At 64.3% G+C, this 17,730-nt stretch overlaps 1 protein-coding gene across 4 annotated transcripts in view; it reads right to left on the bottom strand.

Annotated features, from left to right (window-relative positions):
• Positions 1-17,730, bottom strand: part of SNX27 (sorting nexin 27) — a 36,010-nt gene that overhangs the window by 6,307 nt on the left and 11,973 nt on the right. For 2 of the 4 annotated variants that reach the window (XM_086478551.1, XM_086478552.1), the window contains exons 2-11: positions 16,967-17,198; positions 13,152-13,344; positions 11,690-11,754; positions 10,828-10,932; positions 9,685-9,763; positions 7,623-7,786; positions 6,298-6,387; positions 2,764-2,913; positions 1,776-1,904; positions 1,394-1,453 (exon numbers count right to left, since the gene is read on the bottom strand). In XM_086478551.1, the coding sequence (XP_086334677.1) occupies positions 1,394-1,453; positions 1,776-1,904; positions 2,764-2,913; positions 6,298-6,387; positions 7,623-7,786; positions 9,685-9,763; positions 10,828-10,932; positions 11,690-11,754; positions 13,152-13,344; positions 16,967-17,198 (1,267 nt within the window). The remainder of the gene's footprint in view (positions 1-1,393; positions 1,454-1,775; positions 1,905-2,763; positions 2,914-6,297; positions 6,388-7,622; positions 7,787-9,684; positions 9,764-10,827; positions 10,933-11,689; positions 11,755-13,151; positions 13,345-16,966; positions 17,199-17,730) is intronic. The other 2 variants (XM_086478553.1, XM_086478554.1) reach the window with 1 other exon arrangement.

Genomic DNA, 17,730 nt, shown 5'->3' with positions numbered 1-17,730 from the left:
CACGGGGCACGGGCGGCGCTTGGCGAAGCCGAAGCGTGTAACCGGGCGCAGCGGAGCCTCTCGGCCTCCCTCAGGGCCGGGGCTGGGCCGTGGGGGGGGGGTCCTCACCGCCCCCCGGCTCCTGCCATCATCCACCGGCCTCGGGGCCAGCACCGGGAGGGCTCCAGGCCCCCGCCTGCCTGCAGGGCTCTGCTCGCTCGCGCCAAGGCGAGCCCAGAGTCCATTTTCTTGTTTCCTGGAAAACTCTCCCTGGTTCACACCCCTCCATCCCGCTGCTACCCCCGCTCCGGCGAGCACGGCCGCCGCGGCCCAGACCCTCTTGCCCGTCTCCAACGCGCCTCCCACGCCCGGCGCGGTGCCAGCCCCGGATCCCAGCCACGCCGAGGACAAGCCGGTGGGAAACTTCCAGGCAAAGCAAGGGGGAGGCACCAGTCTCCTTCAGGAGCAGGCAGGCGCAGGGCAGGATTTTCCTGGATCCCGTTTTCGGGCCCGGCAGGCACCAGCTGGCAGAGCCAAGCCACCAGCGGCGAGCGCAGGGCTGACGCCAACAGCACCGACCAGATCAAGAGCCACCGGGGAGGATCCAAGCCCCAGCAGCTGCTGATCTCGGAGCCCACGAGGGAGAGCGACGTCTCCGGGACGGCGGCGACGCGGGGCAGCGATTCGGTAGCCCCCCCCCCCCCCCCTCCCCGGGGCAAGGCGGCCGCACGGCGCTTTTCGAGCTGCCCTCTGCCTCCTCCCGGCCAGGGATGCTGAGCGGAGCCGTCCCGGGGGGGGGTGACAGATGTGGGGCGACCCCGAGGAGGGGCGGCAGATGGACACGAGGGGATAAAACATCTCCTCCAGCGGGAGGAGAGGGGAAGCGCAGCAGCAGCAGGAGGGGAAGGCGCAGGGGCAGCCCCTCGCCGGGGCCTCAGGGCCGGCTCCCGAGCGCAGCTTTCCCGGAGAAGGCTGGGATTCAGGAAAAAAAACCAAACCAAACCCCCAACCCAACCCCCCAAACCTCTCTGTCCTTCTCAGCAGCTTTTCGCCGGAGGCTCCCACCGCCCTTTCTGAATAATTCAGCGACCCGGACGGACGTTTTGCCATCTGCGGTTCGACGGCCGCGAGCGGCCGCAGCCGCGCCGCCGGGGGAACTGGTTATCCTGGTCGGTCACGCCTGCACGAGGCTTTCCCAGCGCTGGGAGCTCCCTGGCTCCAGCTGCAGCATCAAACACCCTCCGCCTACAAAGCCCAAGCCCTTCAACGCCGGCCTGCGCTCGCCGAAGACCCGGTACCGCCGCTCCGAGCGCCCGATGACTCCTGGGACAAGCTGCCAAGGACCAGGCAGGACCGCTGGACCCTCCCAAAAGCTCCTGGAAAAGGTGAAGCCTGCAGCTCCGCAGGTCCTTACCTCCTTCCTCCACTTGAGCTCGCAGAAAACCCGTTCGAAGCACTCGTGCATGTAGTTGAACTGCAACGAGAACGCAGGCAGCTCTCAGAGCCCGCCGGCAGCCCCAGCCAACCGCCCTGGCTCCCAGCCTGGCGCCGGTGGCTTGCTGCGGGCTCCTCCTGGTGGCCACGGCTCCTCCTGGTGGCCACCGGCTCCTCCTGGTGGCCACCGGCTCCTCCTGGTGGCCACCGGCTCCTCCTGGTGGCCACCGGCTCCTGTATCACCTCCCGCCCCCCAAAAAACCTGGAGCACAGGCGGCTCCTCCAGCTTCTGGAGGGAAACCAAGGCGGCTCCGGCTTTCCCCTTCGCGAGGAACGGGGCGGGGGGGGGACACGGGACTTACGTAGGGGTTGAAGATTTTGACCCATCGGGGTTTCTTCTCTCCTCGTGCATATTCGAAACAAAACGCCATCCCCTCTTCGTCCGTGTCCCACCGCTGCATCTCGTCCCACTCGAACGCTATTACCTGGTTCTGAGGGGAGACGAAACCCGGGTGAGGCCGGAGCCCCCCAGCTCCCAGGGAGGGGGCAAAGCAAAGGGGGGGGACGGGGCAAAGCGGCGAAGGGGGGGACACGGGGCGAAGGGGGGGGGGACACGGGGAAAGGCGAAGGGGGGGGGGGACACGGGGAAAGGCGAAGGGGGGGGGGACACGGGGAAAGGCGAAGGGGGGGGGACACGGGGAAAGGCGAAGGGGGGGGGACACGGGGAAAGGCGAAGGGGGGGGGACACGGGAAAGGCGAAGGGGGGGGGACACGGGGAAAGGCGAAGGGGGGGGACACGGGGAAAGGCGAAGGGGGGGGGACACGGGGAAAGACAAGGGAGGGGGACGGGGAAAGGCAAGGGGGGGGAACGGGGAAAGGCAAGGGGGGGGAACGGGGAAAGGCAAGGGGGGGGACGGGGAAAGGCAAGGGGGGGGACGGGGAAAGGCAAAGGGGGGGACGGGGAAAGGCAAAGGGGGGGGACGGGGAAAGGCAAAGGGGGGGGGACGGGGCAAGGCAAAGGGGGGGGGACGGGGCAAGGCAAAGGGGGGGGACGGGGCAAGGCAAAGGGGGGGGACGGGGCAAAGCAAAAGGGGGGGAGGGGGCCATCTCTGGCTGCAGACGGGTAGCAGCGGTGGGAACACACACCAGCGCCCCCAGAGCGGCCAGGTAAACCCCTGCGCTCCCACCCTCTGCCCCCCCCCAAACCAACCCCACAATCCCTTCAGAGGCCTCTCCGCAGCAGCCCCCAGCCCCGGAGCTCTGGTGCAAAGGCGAGGGGGAGGCTGGGGGAGGCTGGGGGGGGGGCAGGGGGGCACTAAGCCCAGCTTGCCGGGGCAGAAAGCCCCTTACCTCCAGCTGGCCCTCCTCGGTGCAGGCGTGGAGTTTAAAGTGCTTGATGCTGATGGCGGTGACCACGTGCCCCTTCCGCCGGGAGTCGCAGGAGCAGTGGGGGAAGATGATCTCGTTGTACCCCTCGCACGTCCGTAACATGTTCAAATACTGCGGAGAGAAAGCCGCCGGCGTCGGCTCGCTCCCAAGCGGGGAAGGGGACTTGCCTCCTCCTGCTTCCCAACCCCCCCCTCCACCCCTCCGTGCTTGTTACCCCCTCGGAAACACACACACACCCCCCCCCCGGCATCACCCCAGCCCAGGGAGGTTGATCCCTTCTCCAGAGGAAACCAAAAACCCGCAGGCGCTGTGCTGGGGAAGGAAGGAGCCCCCCTCCAGCCGCTTGACTCTCCTCCCCGAACCACGGATCCATCCAGCTCCAGTCAGGCACAGAGCTCCTCGCAGCCCCCCCCCCCCCCCAAAGCCCTTTTTTCCAGGAGAACCAGCACAGCCGGAGCCGTCCATCGGCGTGACCACGGCTCCCCGGGAAGGGCAGGGATCCGAGCAAACAGCTAAAGCCACCCCGGGACCGACAGCGCCGCCCTGGCTAGAGCCACCCTCTTGGTTGTGGCTGGAGAGAAGCCCAGAAAGAGCCAGATGGGGGATCCGGGGTTCTCAAGAGTCCTTCGAGGCAACGGTACAAACTCAGGAAAAGGTCCAAGGAGGTATTTTGGCCATTTCTTTCTTTCCGAGCCGAAGCAGCACGGTGAGGACGCCGGGGAAGCGCTGTGAGCTCCCAGTCACAGCTCGGGAGGCGGGAGAAGGCAGGAGCTTCCCCCGGGGCCGGTGAGGCAGAGCCCCGCAGCCCCTCGTGGGGCAGAACTACAGCAAAGTCCGAAGTGACCAATTTTTAACCAAGGAACAAGCCAACCTCCGGACCGGAGGAAGGGGCCAGATCCTGCTTGGCTGCAGGCAGGGCCCTTAATACCACGAGGGGAGGTAGAGGATGAAGTACTTCGGCTTCAGAGGCTCTTCGGGAGACAGACATCGTCGTCTTGACCTCCTGCTAGACCAGGGCCCTGCTGAGCCCAGAGTCCGCGTGGGCACACGTGCACGGGCTGGGACATGGCCTTTCCAAAGGTTTTTCGGTCGTTAAAGCCAGCGAGAGGAACAGAAACTGAACAGCCATGAGATCACCCACAGGAGGGAGCGTCTGTTTACTGATCCTTATCGCTAGTTAAGGATTAACCTCCGTGGTTAGCGCTTCAGGTGACCCTGCCAGGGCCGGCCCCAAGGCAGGGCCTCCACCAGGGACCCCTCAGAGCCACCGCGGCCGAGCCAGCCTCGAGGAGAGGCCCGAGCAAGACCAGCCACGCCGGAGAAGGGGACCCCGAGGCCCAACAAAAAGGGGACCTCGAGGCCCAACAAAAAGGGGACCCCGAGGCCCAACAAAAAGGGGACCCCGAGGCTGTTGCTCTTCGAGAGCAGCCAACAAGGCCCAAAAACAAGGCGACGCCGAGGCCCAAAAAACAAGGCGACGCCGAGGCCCAAAAAACAAGGCGACGCCGAGGCCCAAAAAACAAGGCGACGCCGAGGCCCAAAAAACAAGGCGACGCCGAGGCCCAAAAAACAAGGCGACGCCGAGGCCCAAAAAACAAGGCGACGCCGAGGCCCAAAAAACAAGGCGACGCCGAGGCCCAAAAAACAAGGCGACGCCGAGGCCCAAAAACAGGGGATCAAGACTGTTGCTCTTTGAGAGCAGCCAATGAGGCCCCAAAAGGGGACCCCAAGGCCGTTGCTCTTCGAGAGCAGCCAACAAAGCCCAACAAGGGGGCGCCGAGGCCCAAAAAAAAGGGGGCGCCGAGGCCCAAAAAAAAGGGGGCGCCGAGGCCCAAAAAAAAGGGGGCGCCGAGGCCCAAAAAAAAGGGGGCGCCGAGGCCCAAAAAAAAGGGGGCGCCGAGGCCCAAAAAAAAGGGATCAAGACTGTTGCTCTTCGAGAGCAGCCAACGAGGCCCCAAAGAGGGGACCCCAAGGCCCAACAAGGGGACCTCAAGGCCATTGCTCTTCGAGAGAAGCCAACAAAGCCCAACACGGCGCCGCCGAGGCCCCAGAAAAAGGCGCCGCCGAGGCCCCAGAAAAAGGCGCCGCCGAGGCCCCAAAAAAAGGCGCCACCGAGGCCCCAAAAAAAGGCGCCGCCGAGGCCCCAAAAAAAGGCGCCGCCGAGGCCCCAAAAAAAGGCGCCGCCGAGGCCCCAAAAAAAGGCGCCGCCGAGGCCCCAAAAAAAGGCGCCGCCGAGGCCCCAGAAAAAGGCGCCGCCGAGGCCCCAGAAAAAGGCGACGCCGAGGCCCCAAAAAAAGGCGACGCCGAGGCCCCAAAAAAAGGCGACGCCGAGGCCCCAAAAAAAGGCGACGCCGAGGCCCCAAAAAAAGGCGACGCCGAGGCCCCAAAAAAAGGCGACGCCGAGGCCCAAAAAAAAAGGCGACGCCGAGGCCGTTGCTCTTCAGAGCAGCCCACCCGACCACGAGCATGCAGGCGCGGCGCGGCGGGGAAAGGGCAGCCCGCGGTCACCCCGAGCCACCCGGGAAGCTCTTCCCCCGGCAGATTCTCCTGCTGTTTGATCTTTGAGCCGAGCTTTCCCCCCGCAGCCGAGCTCAGGGCGTCCCCTTCGCTCCCAAGCCAGGCAGGCTCGTCGAGTCGTCCCAAGCCCCAAGCGCTCGCTGGGCAAGGCGGTGAGAGGCAGAAGATTCCCTGACCGGCCAGCGAGCTCCGACGCCGGACTCGCCCTCTGGGAAGGCTTCTGCTGGCCACCACCACGACGCTGAGACGCCGCGGGGGCAGCGGCTGGCGTGAGGAGCGGGACAGGACCCCCCTCCTCTCCCTCGGCTGGCCCAGCACCACCGCCTCGGAGGCGGGAAGAGACCTTTGCCTCTCGGTTCCCAGGAAGGTGTCCCCGAAGGGCTGCAGGCGGAGGGTTGCTGCACCCCACGTGAAGCACCTCACCTCTCGACGCGGGCGATCGCCCACGAGGCGTTAATCGCCGCCTCGTTTGGAGCGAAGTCAACGGGGGATCGTGCCAAGGACAAGCCGCTGGGGAGCCGCGCCAGGCGCAAGGGGTGGCTTTGGCACGCGCGGCGGCCGACCCTCGGGCCCGGCCCAGCCCTGCCCTGGCGCTCCCTGCTCTGCCAAAACTCCCGTGCCAAGCCCGCACCCCCTCCCCGGCTCTCCACGGTTACTGCTTTCCAAGAACGAGGTGTTTTTTCAAGGCTGGGTGCGTAGAAGCGCTTGGGTTGGAGAGGAAGATCCTCCAGATCCAAGCCCGCTGCCGTGGGCTCGCTGGATCGGGCTGCTCCGAGCCCCATCCAACCCGGCCACGGACCGCTCCGGCAATGGGACACCCACAGCTTCTTGGGACACCCACAGCTTCTTGGGACACCCACAGCTTCCTGGGACACCCACAGCTTCCTGGGACACCCACAGCTTCCTGGGACACCCACAGCTTCCCTTCCAGACGCAGCGTTGCACCAGGAAGCGGACAGGACAGGTAGGATAACTCACCATGACCATCTTTCGCTGCTCACACAGCTTCTGTAGCTGGTAGGACTTCTCCTCTGCTTTGATGTAGCCTTTCTTGACATCATCAACAGCCTAAACAGAAAAAAGGGAAAGGAAAGCCGGGAGGTCAGGCTGGAGGAGTCTCCACTGAGTCACAACGCTCGGCTTTCCCCAGCTGGCCCCGAGGCTGCTTTGAACAGCCACCCAAATCCGCAGCCCCAGAAGGTGCCCAACGTCCCCAAGAGAGGCTCAGGGACGGGTGAGGCTCGAAGAGGTGGTTCTTCGCCCTCGCCGACGCTCGCCACGAGCCTCTGGCTGCCCCGGGGAGCCTGCAGAGGCGTAAGCATCCAGGCAGACTTTGGAAGAACGTCCCCTGGCGAAAGGGGACGGATCTGGAAACGCTGGTACCTGGAATCCTGCTTTCGCCTGCAGGCACAGGCAAGGACGGGTTGGTACAGCCCTCCCGCTCCAGACACGCGGGCCCAGCCGCCTCCAGGGAGCGGTGCCGGCTTTTACCCGCCGTGCTGCCGGCACGAAGGTGTGTTTTTCCTTCAGGACTGAGCAGGGACACAGCCCCTTCCTCTCGCTCCTCAGCTGCGCCACCCTCCCCCCGCCCCCCAGCAAGGACTCCTGCCCCTGGCCCAAAGCGGCTCGTAAAGCCGCCAGCCAGTAAAGATCCAGTCTAGGAGATCAAAGAATTTGGCAACTACTATTTTTACTTCCGTTTGCACCAGAGGCTGGTACAGGCTCAGTTCGGAGAGCGCTGGGACAGCAGTTTTGGTGGTTGAGACAGAGCAGGATTCGTCTTACTGAACTTTGCAGATATCTCCCTCTGAGCTGGTCATCCTAGACTGGCTTTACCCAGGCAATGGGAGAACATGGCTCTTCTCGGACTCACTTCATCCCAGAGAATCTGCACAAAGTGAAATCACAGGGAGAAACGTCCCCTTTCCTTAGGGCGGACAGGGAGAGGGGCTGTTCCCCGTCTTCACTGGCAACACACAGAACGGAGGGAAACACACCCGACCCGGGGAGCGCGGCCTCCCCTGATCCTTCTGGCTCGCACGGGGACGGCAACTTCCCGCCCTGAGAGCGGCGGGAGTCCGGCCGCCCACTCCGACGGCGACTTGGCCGCAAGTCCACCAGGGCACCGCCGGCTCACCCAACCACGGGCTTCTGCTCCTTGAAGTCACCCAAGCAGGACTGGCCCTCGATTTCCCACGCCGGCGCCAGCACGCCGGAGGAGAGCAGCGTCTGGAGCAGTTCTGGGAGCCGGGCCCTCGTGTCGCCTTACCTCCGGTGAAAACTCAGAGCTCTCGGGCACCTACCTGATGGAAGAAGTAGGTGACCGCCAGGTCGTTGTCATTGAGAAGAACCTCCTCCTCGGTCGTGAAGAGCCATTTTCGGATGGTCAGGCACGTTCCCGGCACCGCCGAGGTGTAGTTCTGCACGTAGAGTTTGTGGGGGAACTCGTTGGGGGCCAGCTTGCGCACTGGAAGAAGCGCAGGACGGGGAGGTAAGCGCACAGCCCCGCGCCGGCAGCGGCGTCACCAGCCCGGCCGCCCCACGAATCAACACCGGCGGCGCCCTCCAGCCGCACCGCCTGGCACCGGGACCCCAGCTCTGCCCCAAGGCCCTTCCTCCTCCTCCCTGACCCATCCCAGCTTTTTTTTTTTTTCCCTCCACACCCACTTCACCCTCTGGGGTGGCAGGAACCTGCGGGAGCGCCGGCTCCTCAGCACAACACCCCGACTCCATCCCCTGCTGCGCACCGCGAGGTCCACCCTGGACCTCTGCACCGTCCCCACAGCGTGGGAGGGGACTGGAGAAGGTGTCCCCCCCCCCCCGTCCCAGCAGGCTGCCACCAGAGCCTGGGCAAAAGCCCTCTGCGTTGCTCAGCCCAGCTGGGCCACCAGTGAGCCCCCCGTTGAGACGTTTACTGGGTTGACCCAGCTACGACGGGCAAAACGGGGCGAGTGCCGGTACGTCCCCTTCATCAGGAGGGGTACGGTCATCGCCTCCGTGCAGACGGAGCTTACGGCTTCCAGGGAAATTAAACGGAGCGTACCCAGGCAGGAGTGAACGGGCACGTTCACCACCAGCGTCCGGAAAGCACAAGCCAACTGGAATTTCCACTCTCCAGCGCGGCGCTCGCAGCCGCGAGGAATTACCGGCTCCCGTTCGCGGCTGGCACCGTGAAAGCCCCCCAGCCAGCGCGCTGCAGCCTCCCGTCTCCCACGAGCAGGTTAATTCCTGCCCCGGGCTCCCCGCACAGCCCTGCCTCGGCGACCTTCCCTCCCCCGCGCCCGGCTCTGTCACGCCGGCACCCGGTAACCCTCGGAAGGCGACCCCGAGCGCGGCGGCAGAGGCGGCCCGGCGAGGCCGACGGCTTTTGTGGGAGGCTGGTGAGCTTGGCTGCCCCCGGGGTCAGCGTCCGGAGGCAAACCCAGCCCGCTCGGGGAGAGGAGTCACCGCAGAAGGGCTTTGAAAAAAAAAAAAAAATCGCCCCGGCCGGTCGGCCAGAACCTGTCGAGCACGAGCAAGCCCAGAAATCTCTTCCTACAAGGCACAGTTTGCTGTAACAGCAGGACGAGACTGAGGCACAGAGGGGTGACAACCCAGCAGTGAAGGTACCCAGCTGGGAATGAGAAACACACGCGGCTCAAGACCCAGCACGGGGCAAAAATAACCCCCAGAGCAGCCACTACACCCATTTTCGTGGCGCGACCGCGACGTTTTGGCCTCTCTTACAGCTTCGGCGAACCCAGAGATCGCTGCGGCCGGGGACCTGAAGAGCAGCCAGGAGAGCCCAGCACGCGCTGAGCTGGAAGGACGGCAACTACTCGAGCGCCAAACCGGTCGCCCCGAATCCCGCAGCCAAGCCTCAGATACCCCCAGGCTCTAACCAGGGGAGAGGAGAAGCTACGATGCGGCTCGCAGCACGTCCCCCCGCCCCAGGACCCGGCTATCGCCCCCCCCGCCTCCGTGTGCCCCGACCGAGGGCGCCTCAATCCACCTTCCAGCACCTCCGCCCCGTCCCGAGCTGCCGCGGGCACCCCCCCCGCCCCCCTTCTCCCGAGGCTGCCGCGTCGCCGTGACGCTGCCCCGCTTCCTCGCCGGACCCTTTGAACTGAAGCAAGACCCCGTCTCTCCGTTTTCACAAAGAGCTCATCTCCTTGAACCGCTTCAGAAAGGGAAAGTCAAGCAGCAGCGAGAAGAGCCATGGAGCTTCGAGGGCTCCTCACGATCAGGGCTCGCTGCGCCGCCGGCCCGAGTCCTCCCGGGGGCTCCCGAGGCGGCGGCGAGCAGAGATAAGACCTACATGAAAGTGCCAGCGGCCCGGCAGAGCGCTCAGCCGCTCGTCAGCGCCGAGGGGATTCAAAGACTTACCAAAGGAGTGATTGATCACTTCAAACAAGGCGAAGTAGTTTGCGGTAATACTGTCCATCCCGACTTTCGCAGCCACGGCCTAAAGAGCAACCGAAGGGGAGAAGGGGGTGAGCAAAGCAGGAGCAGAGCCAGCGGCTGCGCGTCCCGCTCCGGGGCGAGGCTGGCTTCACGCCGGTTATTCCCAAGCATTCCCTGACCCGAGGTGTTAAGTCATTATGGAAAACCTGAGCTTTACTCTTCCGGTAAAAACCAATGTTTTCTTAAGCCTCTCCCGCTCTCACCTGCCTGGAAACCGCTCTAGACCTTAAGCGCCGCCACGGCCGACAATTAGGTCGCTTTTTCTTCTGGTGCCTCCAGCTGCAGATCCTGGTGGAAGAGGCGGGCACACCTCTCCGAGGAGCTTCCTCCAACCACCACAGCGCAAACCCGCCGACCTCGGTGAAATCCAACCGGCCGCGCGCCAGCCGCGGCCCGTGCCGCGCATCCCACCTCCCCGCGGGGTTCTGCGGGGCAGACCCCGAGCTCCCGAGAGGCTGCTCCCCCCCGCCACCCCCACCCCGTAGCCCTCCGGGCTCCCTGGCTCGCCGCAACAGCTTTAGCTCCCGTTTCGCAACGGGCCTCCCCCGCGTCACCTCCACCCCCCATATCCATCGGCAGCTTCCACTTTTCCTCCCGCCGCGCCGCAGTCGGTTCTCCCCAGTTCTCCGCTTCGAGGCCTGGGCCTTTGGCCACTTTGGGAACCCGCAGTTTGGCCGAGGGGCTCCCTGAGCGCTGAACCGGCTCTCCTGCCGCAGAGGGGCTCGCGTGCTGGCCGCTGGCAGCTCTCGCGCCCAGCTCCTCCGAGCCGGAACGCACAATCTGTCTGGCGCTCAGAGCCACCCGCCAGCTTTCAGATCTCATCCGCGAAAATTAATTCACCGATGGCTCTGTCCTTGCAGCCGAGCCTGCCGGCGAAAACGCCGCTTCAGCACGGCGCGAGACGAAGAGTTTTCTGGCGTCCCTGTCCCCTGGGCTCCGCTGACGCCCAGCCGCGCTCGAGAGGAGCCGGGAGAAGCCACTGGGCCCCCGCGGGGTCTTGGTTCACGTCCAAATCGCGTCAATCTTCCAGCCAAGGCAGGAAAAAAAAGCAAAGCAGGCGCTCACCTGGTAGACCTGGTCCGTAGTGCTGTTCTTCTTGACTCTGACGGTCACCGTTGTTATATCGGGCAGCGCTACTCGGAGCTCCACGTCCGAGACGCCGTTGTAATTCTGCGGGAGCGAAGGAGAGAGGACAGGGATCAGCCCCGTGCGAAGGGAGCCCCCCCCCCCCAGCTCTAGGGGCTGTGCGTGGCCTCGCCCCGGCCAGCCGTGGTGGTGTGTTCACAACCAGCTGCCCTCCAGGCCTCAAACGTCCCGCCCCAGCCCGCGCCGGGGAAATCCTGAAAGAGGAGGCGAGCTCTACTCCGAGACGGGAAGCTGAGCACGGCGCTTCCGACCACGACGGGGGTGGGATTTTTCCAGCGAAGAGGGAGGGAAAGCTCTGGGACACGGCCACCTCAGGAAAGGTTGGAGCAAGAGCCGGAGGGCAAAGAGCCCCTCGCTGCTGCCGCCCGCAACCCCGGGAGGAGCGACCGGGACGGACGGGCACTCGGTGCCCGTCGCCTTCCGGGCCAAAGGCTGCCGAACCCCGACAGCTCCCCCACGCAAAGCCACCCGAGCTGCCACCCGCGCGGAAACCGGCAGGGAAGTCAGCGAATGCAGGTGGGTTTTGCCGGGATCCCCCTTGCCAGAGCGCCAGGGCAGGCAGCGAGGCCTCGAGGTGCTCTTCAGAAATCTCTCCTCCGTAACCGCAGCGACGGGCAGCAAACGGCAGCTTGGATTTTCCACCGCGGTTTTACTATTCAGCCGGCCGAGACTCCGGCAGGGAACGCCTCTGCTCCCTGATCCGGTTTTCCCAAGGATTTACGGCCTCTCCGTAGCAGGGAAAGTCAGGGCAGAGCCTCGGCGCCGGCGCCCGCGCGCCTACCTCGTCCGACTCCGACAGGAACTCCTGCATGATGTCGCTCTCCCCGATGACACGGATCGAACACACTGCAGGACAGAGAGGGCAGGTTAGCGGGGTGCCCGGGCGAAGGGGGGAGCCCTCCCCTCCCAAAGGCGACACGGAAAGAGCAACGGTCTGTTCCGCGGGCGGCGTGAGACGAGGGGGGGTGTCCCCACCCCCGAAAAGCCTTCCCAAAGCAAGCGCTTCCCAGGCTCTATCAGGTGTCCTGGCAGGAAGGGCCGTCCAGCCCGAATCCCCTACCACAGCCAGCGAACCGCGGTGTTAAATAACTCGCCAAGATATTCCCCGCGGGTGAAATCCAGGCCCCAGGCACGCGGCCAACAGGAGCTTTAGACTATGCTTAAAAGCGGGCAAGAATTTCCTAAACGGTGCTTTTGCCTCTAAAAAAGCAAAGTTATTCCAGAGGGATTGAAGCTACTTGGGAATTTAGGCCGAATTCAGCACAGAACTGGGATCTGAACTGTATCGTGCTGCCTCTAAGACGCAACCAGCCTGCCCCTTCCTCCAGCCAGCTGGTAACTGAGGATGAAGATGGGCACGGCAGGGCCGAGGATGAAGACGAAGGAGCCGGGCACGGCAGGGCTGTGGCACCAGTGGGGTGGGGAAAACCTGGCTCACGTCCACCTTAAGGGTAAAGGGGGCTTCACCCCCACCTTAGGGGTAAAGGGGGGCTTCACCCCCACCTTAGGGGTAAAGGGGGGCTTCACCCCCACCTTAGGGGTAAAGGGGGGCTTCACCCCCAGGTGCCGGGCGAGGGAAGAGGCGGTTGAGCTCGCACGGGCTGACCGAGCTGCTTCCAGGCAGGCGAGAAACTACCACGGCATCGCCGGGCGAGGGGGCATCGCGCCCTGGCATCCCACCCCGCAGCCCCTTCGCTGCGGAAGGCGGGGGCAGACCCCCGCGCCCAGGCTCCCCATCACCTCCCGCCAGCTGAGCTCAGCCCAAAGGGAACTCCCGCCGCAGGCACCGCGGTCCCGGCAAAAAGGGACCGACGCGTCCAGCCGCGGTCGAGCCGAGCTCCCCTGATGAGAACGGCCTCGAACACGATGTTCTCCTTGCTCCAAAGCCTCCCTCCTCCCTCTCCCTCCTCCCCGTGCTCCCTCATCTCCGAGATTTCTGGCGAGCAGCACGACACCATCAATAAAAGCTCGCTGGGCCGAAGCGGCTCGTTATACACCTCGCCGCTGGAAGCGCGCCACGACCCGGTACCACGCGCATCATGAAGCCGTGGCCGGTCTGAGCTCCCGCTCTTCAGCCGTAAAATCTGACCCAGCTACAAAGGAGCTTCTTTCCCTCACAGGTAAACAGAGACCCGCAAAGTTCTGGGCCACCCGTGGAAGGACGGACCCCCCAGGATTTGTCCCCCCCGAGGATCCGTCCCCCGGCTTGCGAGGAAGGCGGCGCGCAGCCCCCAGCTCCGTACCTTTCTCCAGGTACTCCTCCAGCCCTCGCCGCCGGGCGTCCAGCTGCTGCTCCGACAGAGAGAAGGGCCACTTGCCCGGCAGACGTGGGAAGGTGAAGTTGGCAAATTCCCGTTTCAGGTTCTGGTGCAGGATGGCGAACTCCCGGTACCGCTTCGAGCAGAGCTGGCGGCCCGCCATGTAAACGTTGTAGACCTGCAGGGGGGAGAAGAGGCTCACTGAGTGGGGAGCGGGGGGGGAGAAAAGCTTTCCAAATCCCAGCTGGTGCAGCTCTGCCTCGCTGGACCCACAGGTAGCGCAAGACTAAATTAGGGGGGGGGTCTGGGCTCGAACGAGAAGCTGGTACGAACAGTGAAAGACGCCGCTGCTCATCCCTGGAGCTGGGGGATGTCCCAGCTACTACCTCCATCCCACAGCAGCAGGATCAGCGTGAGCTCAAGGCGCCTTTCTACTCCAAAAGGAGAGGAAAACCACCCAAACGCTTCAGGAAAGGCCCTGAGCTCCGATGCAGCCGTCCTGGTGTTCCCCTGGATCACGCCCCGCGCGCAGGAGAGGCGCCAAGCCGCCGCCACCACAGCAATACCGCGCCGACCGCATCCAGCGGTCTTGGCGACGGGAGCCTCAGCGCCTTCCCGCCGCGCTCGACGCGACCGCTGGATCTCCAGCTCGTGGCAGAACTGAGCCTCACGTGGCAGCCAAAGCCCCCCCGAGGTCGGGATTCGGGCTCACGGCTGCTTCCCCCGAGACCCAGAAAGGTCCTGAACCGAGCAGGACGCTTGGTCTGCGGGGGGGCACAGCCCCCGGCAGTGACCAGCACCAACCAGAGCCCAGGGGAGAGGCAGCCCGGCATCTTTCAGGACTGCCCCGCGTTCACCAGCCCCTTCCCTGCGCGTGGCGCTCTTCCAGTTCCATTCTGGACGCCGTGGAGGAAGCGGGACTCCGGTCACAAACCGGGGAAACCCGGAGCAGAGCTGTGGTCGCAGGACATCCCTCAGCACTGCGCCGCTCTTCAGGGAATTCCCTTCCCGGTCGTTAACCCCGCCCAGCGCCATTTTTTGGGGCCAATCTGCTCCGTCTCGCGGGTGAAACGAGCCCTGATCGCTCGCAGGCCCTCGGTGATCAGGAGGCCCCGGCCAGCAGCGTCCCCTTCACTAGCGTCACCCAAGGGAAAGGGATGCAGTGGGGGAAGGAGAAAGTTCAGGCTTTTCCGTCTCGCAGAAGGGGAGACTTTGCCATCGCAGCCTCTCCTCTGGAGGAGAGAGCATCACCCTCCAGCGCCCTCCCGGAGCCCAAGGGCGCAGAGGTGGAGCCCAGCAGAGGCACCCAAGGCCGCTTCAGCGGCGCTCGGAAGGTTCAAAACCCCCAACGTGCTCCCCAGAGGAGGGCCCGCAGCAGTCCCAGCTCACTCGTCCTCCACGTCCGCCCCCCGCAACCTTCCCGAGGGGAACGCGCTCCAACCAAACCCCAGCTTTTTCCTTAAAAAGAACCACGCTGCTCAACCCTCGCGCCACCGCCGCAAGAGAAGGCGCCAGGGTGGGGTTAATCCGAGCAGCAGCAGCCACTGGCAGTCCGGAGAAGAGGCTCTCGGACATTCCCCCCTCTTTACACCGCGCTCCTCCAAGAGCCTCTGGGGCCCTTTTTCCCCCCGTAGGGCACAGCTCACCCCCCAGCCGGGGCGGGGAGAGCAGGGAAGGCACAGGCGCCCCGCGAGGCTGCGGATCCCTCCCCCCCACCCCGGGACCCACCGGTCCCTGCTGAAGGGACATGCTTTAACCGGGCTCTTGCGGCGAGGTGAGCGCTGCCGAACCCTCCGCGCACACCCACCCCCCCCCTCCTTCCGCCACACGCTGCCTCGTGTACGACACGACCGCGTCCCCGCGGGCGACGGCTCCAGCCAAACGCAGCCCGGCGGGACGAAGGGAGCCCGGCGCACGGCACAAACCTTCCAGCCACGAGTCAAAGCTCAAACGCCCGATACCCGACGTCCCTCCGGCCCCGCCGACGGCCGCACCGCCCGTCCCCGGCTCTGGAAGACCCAAGACAGCGCCGAGAGCGGGAGAAAAGCACGGTCTGGACGTGCAGGGCGGCGCTCCTCACACGCAGCTCTGGGCAGGGGGCAGAATACGGCCCTCGTGGCACGTTTCGGTCTCTACCAGGCGCCAAACGAAGCCGGGAGCCAGCCAGGGGGGGCGGCCACAGGCTCTGCCGACCTTCGCCGTGCCCGGAGGCGAGGGGTGCTCAGGGCGGCGGGGGGCCGGGACGCCACAGCCGGGCAAGGAAGGAGAGGGGCAGCGCGAAGCCGCGCCGCCTGCGGAGGTTAAACACACCCCAAGCGGTGCAAGAAGGAACAGTTCTGCAGAGGAGCATCTTCAGCCCGGGTCGGGTCCCTCTCCAGACGTTTCCCCCCCCCCCCCCCCCGACGAGGCACAATCAGCCTTTCGCCTCGGAACGCGCACCCGTGCCAGGTACCTCGCTGACAGGTCGCACATCCAGGGAAAGGACTGCCAGCCTGGCCGGGAAACGCCACAGGCGAGGCGGAGAACCCGAAGGAAAAAGGCTTTTTACAGCCGTTTCGCCCCGACATTCCCTAAAGGGAAGGGAAACTCTGGAGATGGGAAGCTGTGCTTCGAGACATCTGTTCCCTTCGCTTCTCCATCCATCGCAGATGTCCTCAACACTTGGTGTAAAGCAGGAGACACAAATACGGAAGGAGCAAAATAGTAACTTCCTACTTGATCCTCACAAGAGATCAAGCTATTCCGTTAACGAAAGAGCTTCTTGGCACGCGGGAAACGGCCGCAGAAGAACCACCAAGCGCAGCAGGAGCGAAGACAGACAGGCCTAAACGAGACCGTGGCAAAAGCAGTCAGCGACAAACTAACGTGCCTCCATCCTCAAGACAGAGCTGTCCTGGTTTGGGCTGAAGCAGAACTAATTCTGGTTTCGTGCTTTAACTTTTCAGTTCGGTCTCCTCCAACTAACGGCCCTGTCTGAACCAGCAGCACGTTTCCCCAGACCGTGGCTGCTCCAGCAGTGCCAACCCCTGACGGTTACAGCTCGTACCGAGGAATGGGCTGCAGAGAGGCCCTGGCTGGGACTTGTTCTTGTAGCGACCGAGGTCACTGCTGAGTCTTGTGCCCGTGTTGGGGTGCTGGGAGGGAAAAGGGTCCCCGGCCCGAAAAAGGCCGCCCCTGCAGGGAGGAGCGAACCGGCCAGGGGACCCAAACCTGACCCACCGAGTGTTCCACCCCACGGACGGCACGGTCAGTGCAAAGCTGAGGGGTCACCAGGGTCTCGCTCTCTTCTTCGATGGCGACGTCTGAGGAGTCTCTGTCTGTTCTTCCGTGCATCCCTGAATCCAGGGCCTGAGTCCAGCTCCTGCCTCCCGTCCCGGTCTGCTGCCCAGTCCAGCCTGGGACTGCCCCAGTGCCAGGCCGGGACTGCCCCAGTGCCAGCCCTGCAGCGCGGTGGGGACGTGTCGTCATCAGGGCGGGGGGCAGTTGGGCTCAGGGTTGGGTTTGTATCTATTCGTACATATCGTATAGATTTCATTCTTTCCTTATTCTTATTATCATCTTTTCTTTTATTGTTATTATTTCATTAAAGCTGGTTTAGTTTTCTTTTCCAAACCATAAAGTCTCTCTCCCTTGTTCTCTCTCTCCTTTTCCCTTTTGGGAGGGGAGGGGGGTTAACAGAGAGCCTCTGTCGTTTGCGAGTGGCCGGCCCAGCCTCAAACCCGTCACTAACAGCCCCGGGGGGGTCGATCCCCAGAGCGCCCCCCGGCCAACACCCCCCTCCCCACGCAGCGGATACTGACCACAAACTTCTCGCCGTTCTGCTCCACGTGCTTGTAGGTGGGGATGGAGATGGGCACGGCTTGTTTTTCCGTGTAGTCGTAGAAGGACTGGCCCAAAGAGTCATCGCCGGGATCCAGGTTATCTGCCTCGTGGGGGGGCACGGACAGCACCGTCAGAATTAACTCCTTCTCTCCTGCGCGAATCAGGTCCACCACCTGCTTGTGGGTGGCGCCTTCCACGTTCACCCCGTTCCTGCGGGAGAGAGAGCAGAAAAAGCCGTAAGCAAGAGGTGCCGGCAGAGCCTTCAAACCACGCCAGGACCAGCCCAGAGACCCATCACGGACCGGCTTCCCCTGAAATCCCTCCAGCCCCGACTGCTCCAGCTTCACTCTGGTCTAAACTTCACTCGTTTCTCCTGCTGATGATTTCTTACAGTAATTAGTTACGGTAATTAGTTACTGAGTTATGTTTAATGATGACAGACGCAGCTAAAACTTCTCGAGAAGGTTGAGGAACCAAGCGTTGCTGTCTTCCCCGCTTCCCAGCGGCACGGCACGGCACGACCCAGAAGCGAACGCAAGGAGACCGCAGAACGGCGGAGGAAAACGCTGACCGCACAACGCCTGCCGCTCCGCCAGGGCGAAGCCCCTCTCCTCCTCCAAAACCCGAGGGCGCTTCCCTAAACCGGAGCTGGAGCTTCCAGGTGAAGGAGGAAGCAGGCACAGCACCCACGAGCACACCAGCTCCACGCAGCACAAAGGAGACGCGCCTTCACCTTGCCCCG

This window comes from Leptosomus discolor, chromosome 26, assembly GCF_034619465.1.
Source record: "Leptosomus discolor isolate bLepDis1 chromosome 26, bLepDis1.hap2, whole genome shotgun sequence".
NCBI classification, from domain to species: Eukaryota; Metazoa; Chordata; class Aves; order Leptosomiformes; family Leptosomidae; genus Leptosomus; species Leptosomus discolor.
Note: the sequence above shows the minus strand (reverse complement) of the source record. Positions and strands in the feature narration are given on the sequence as shown.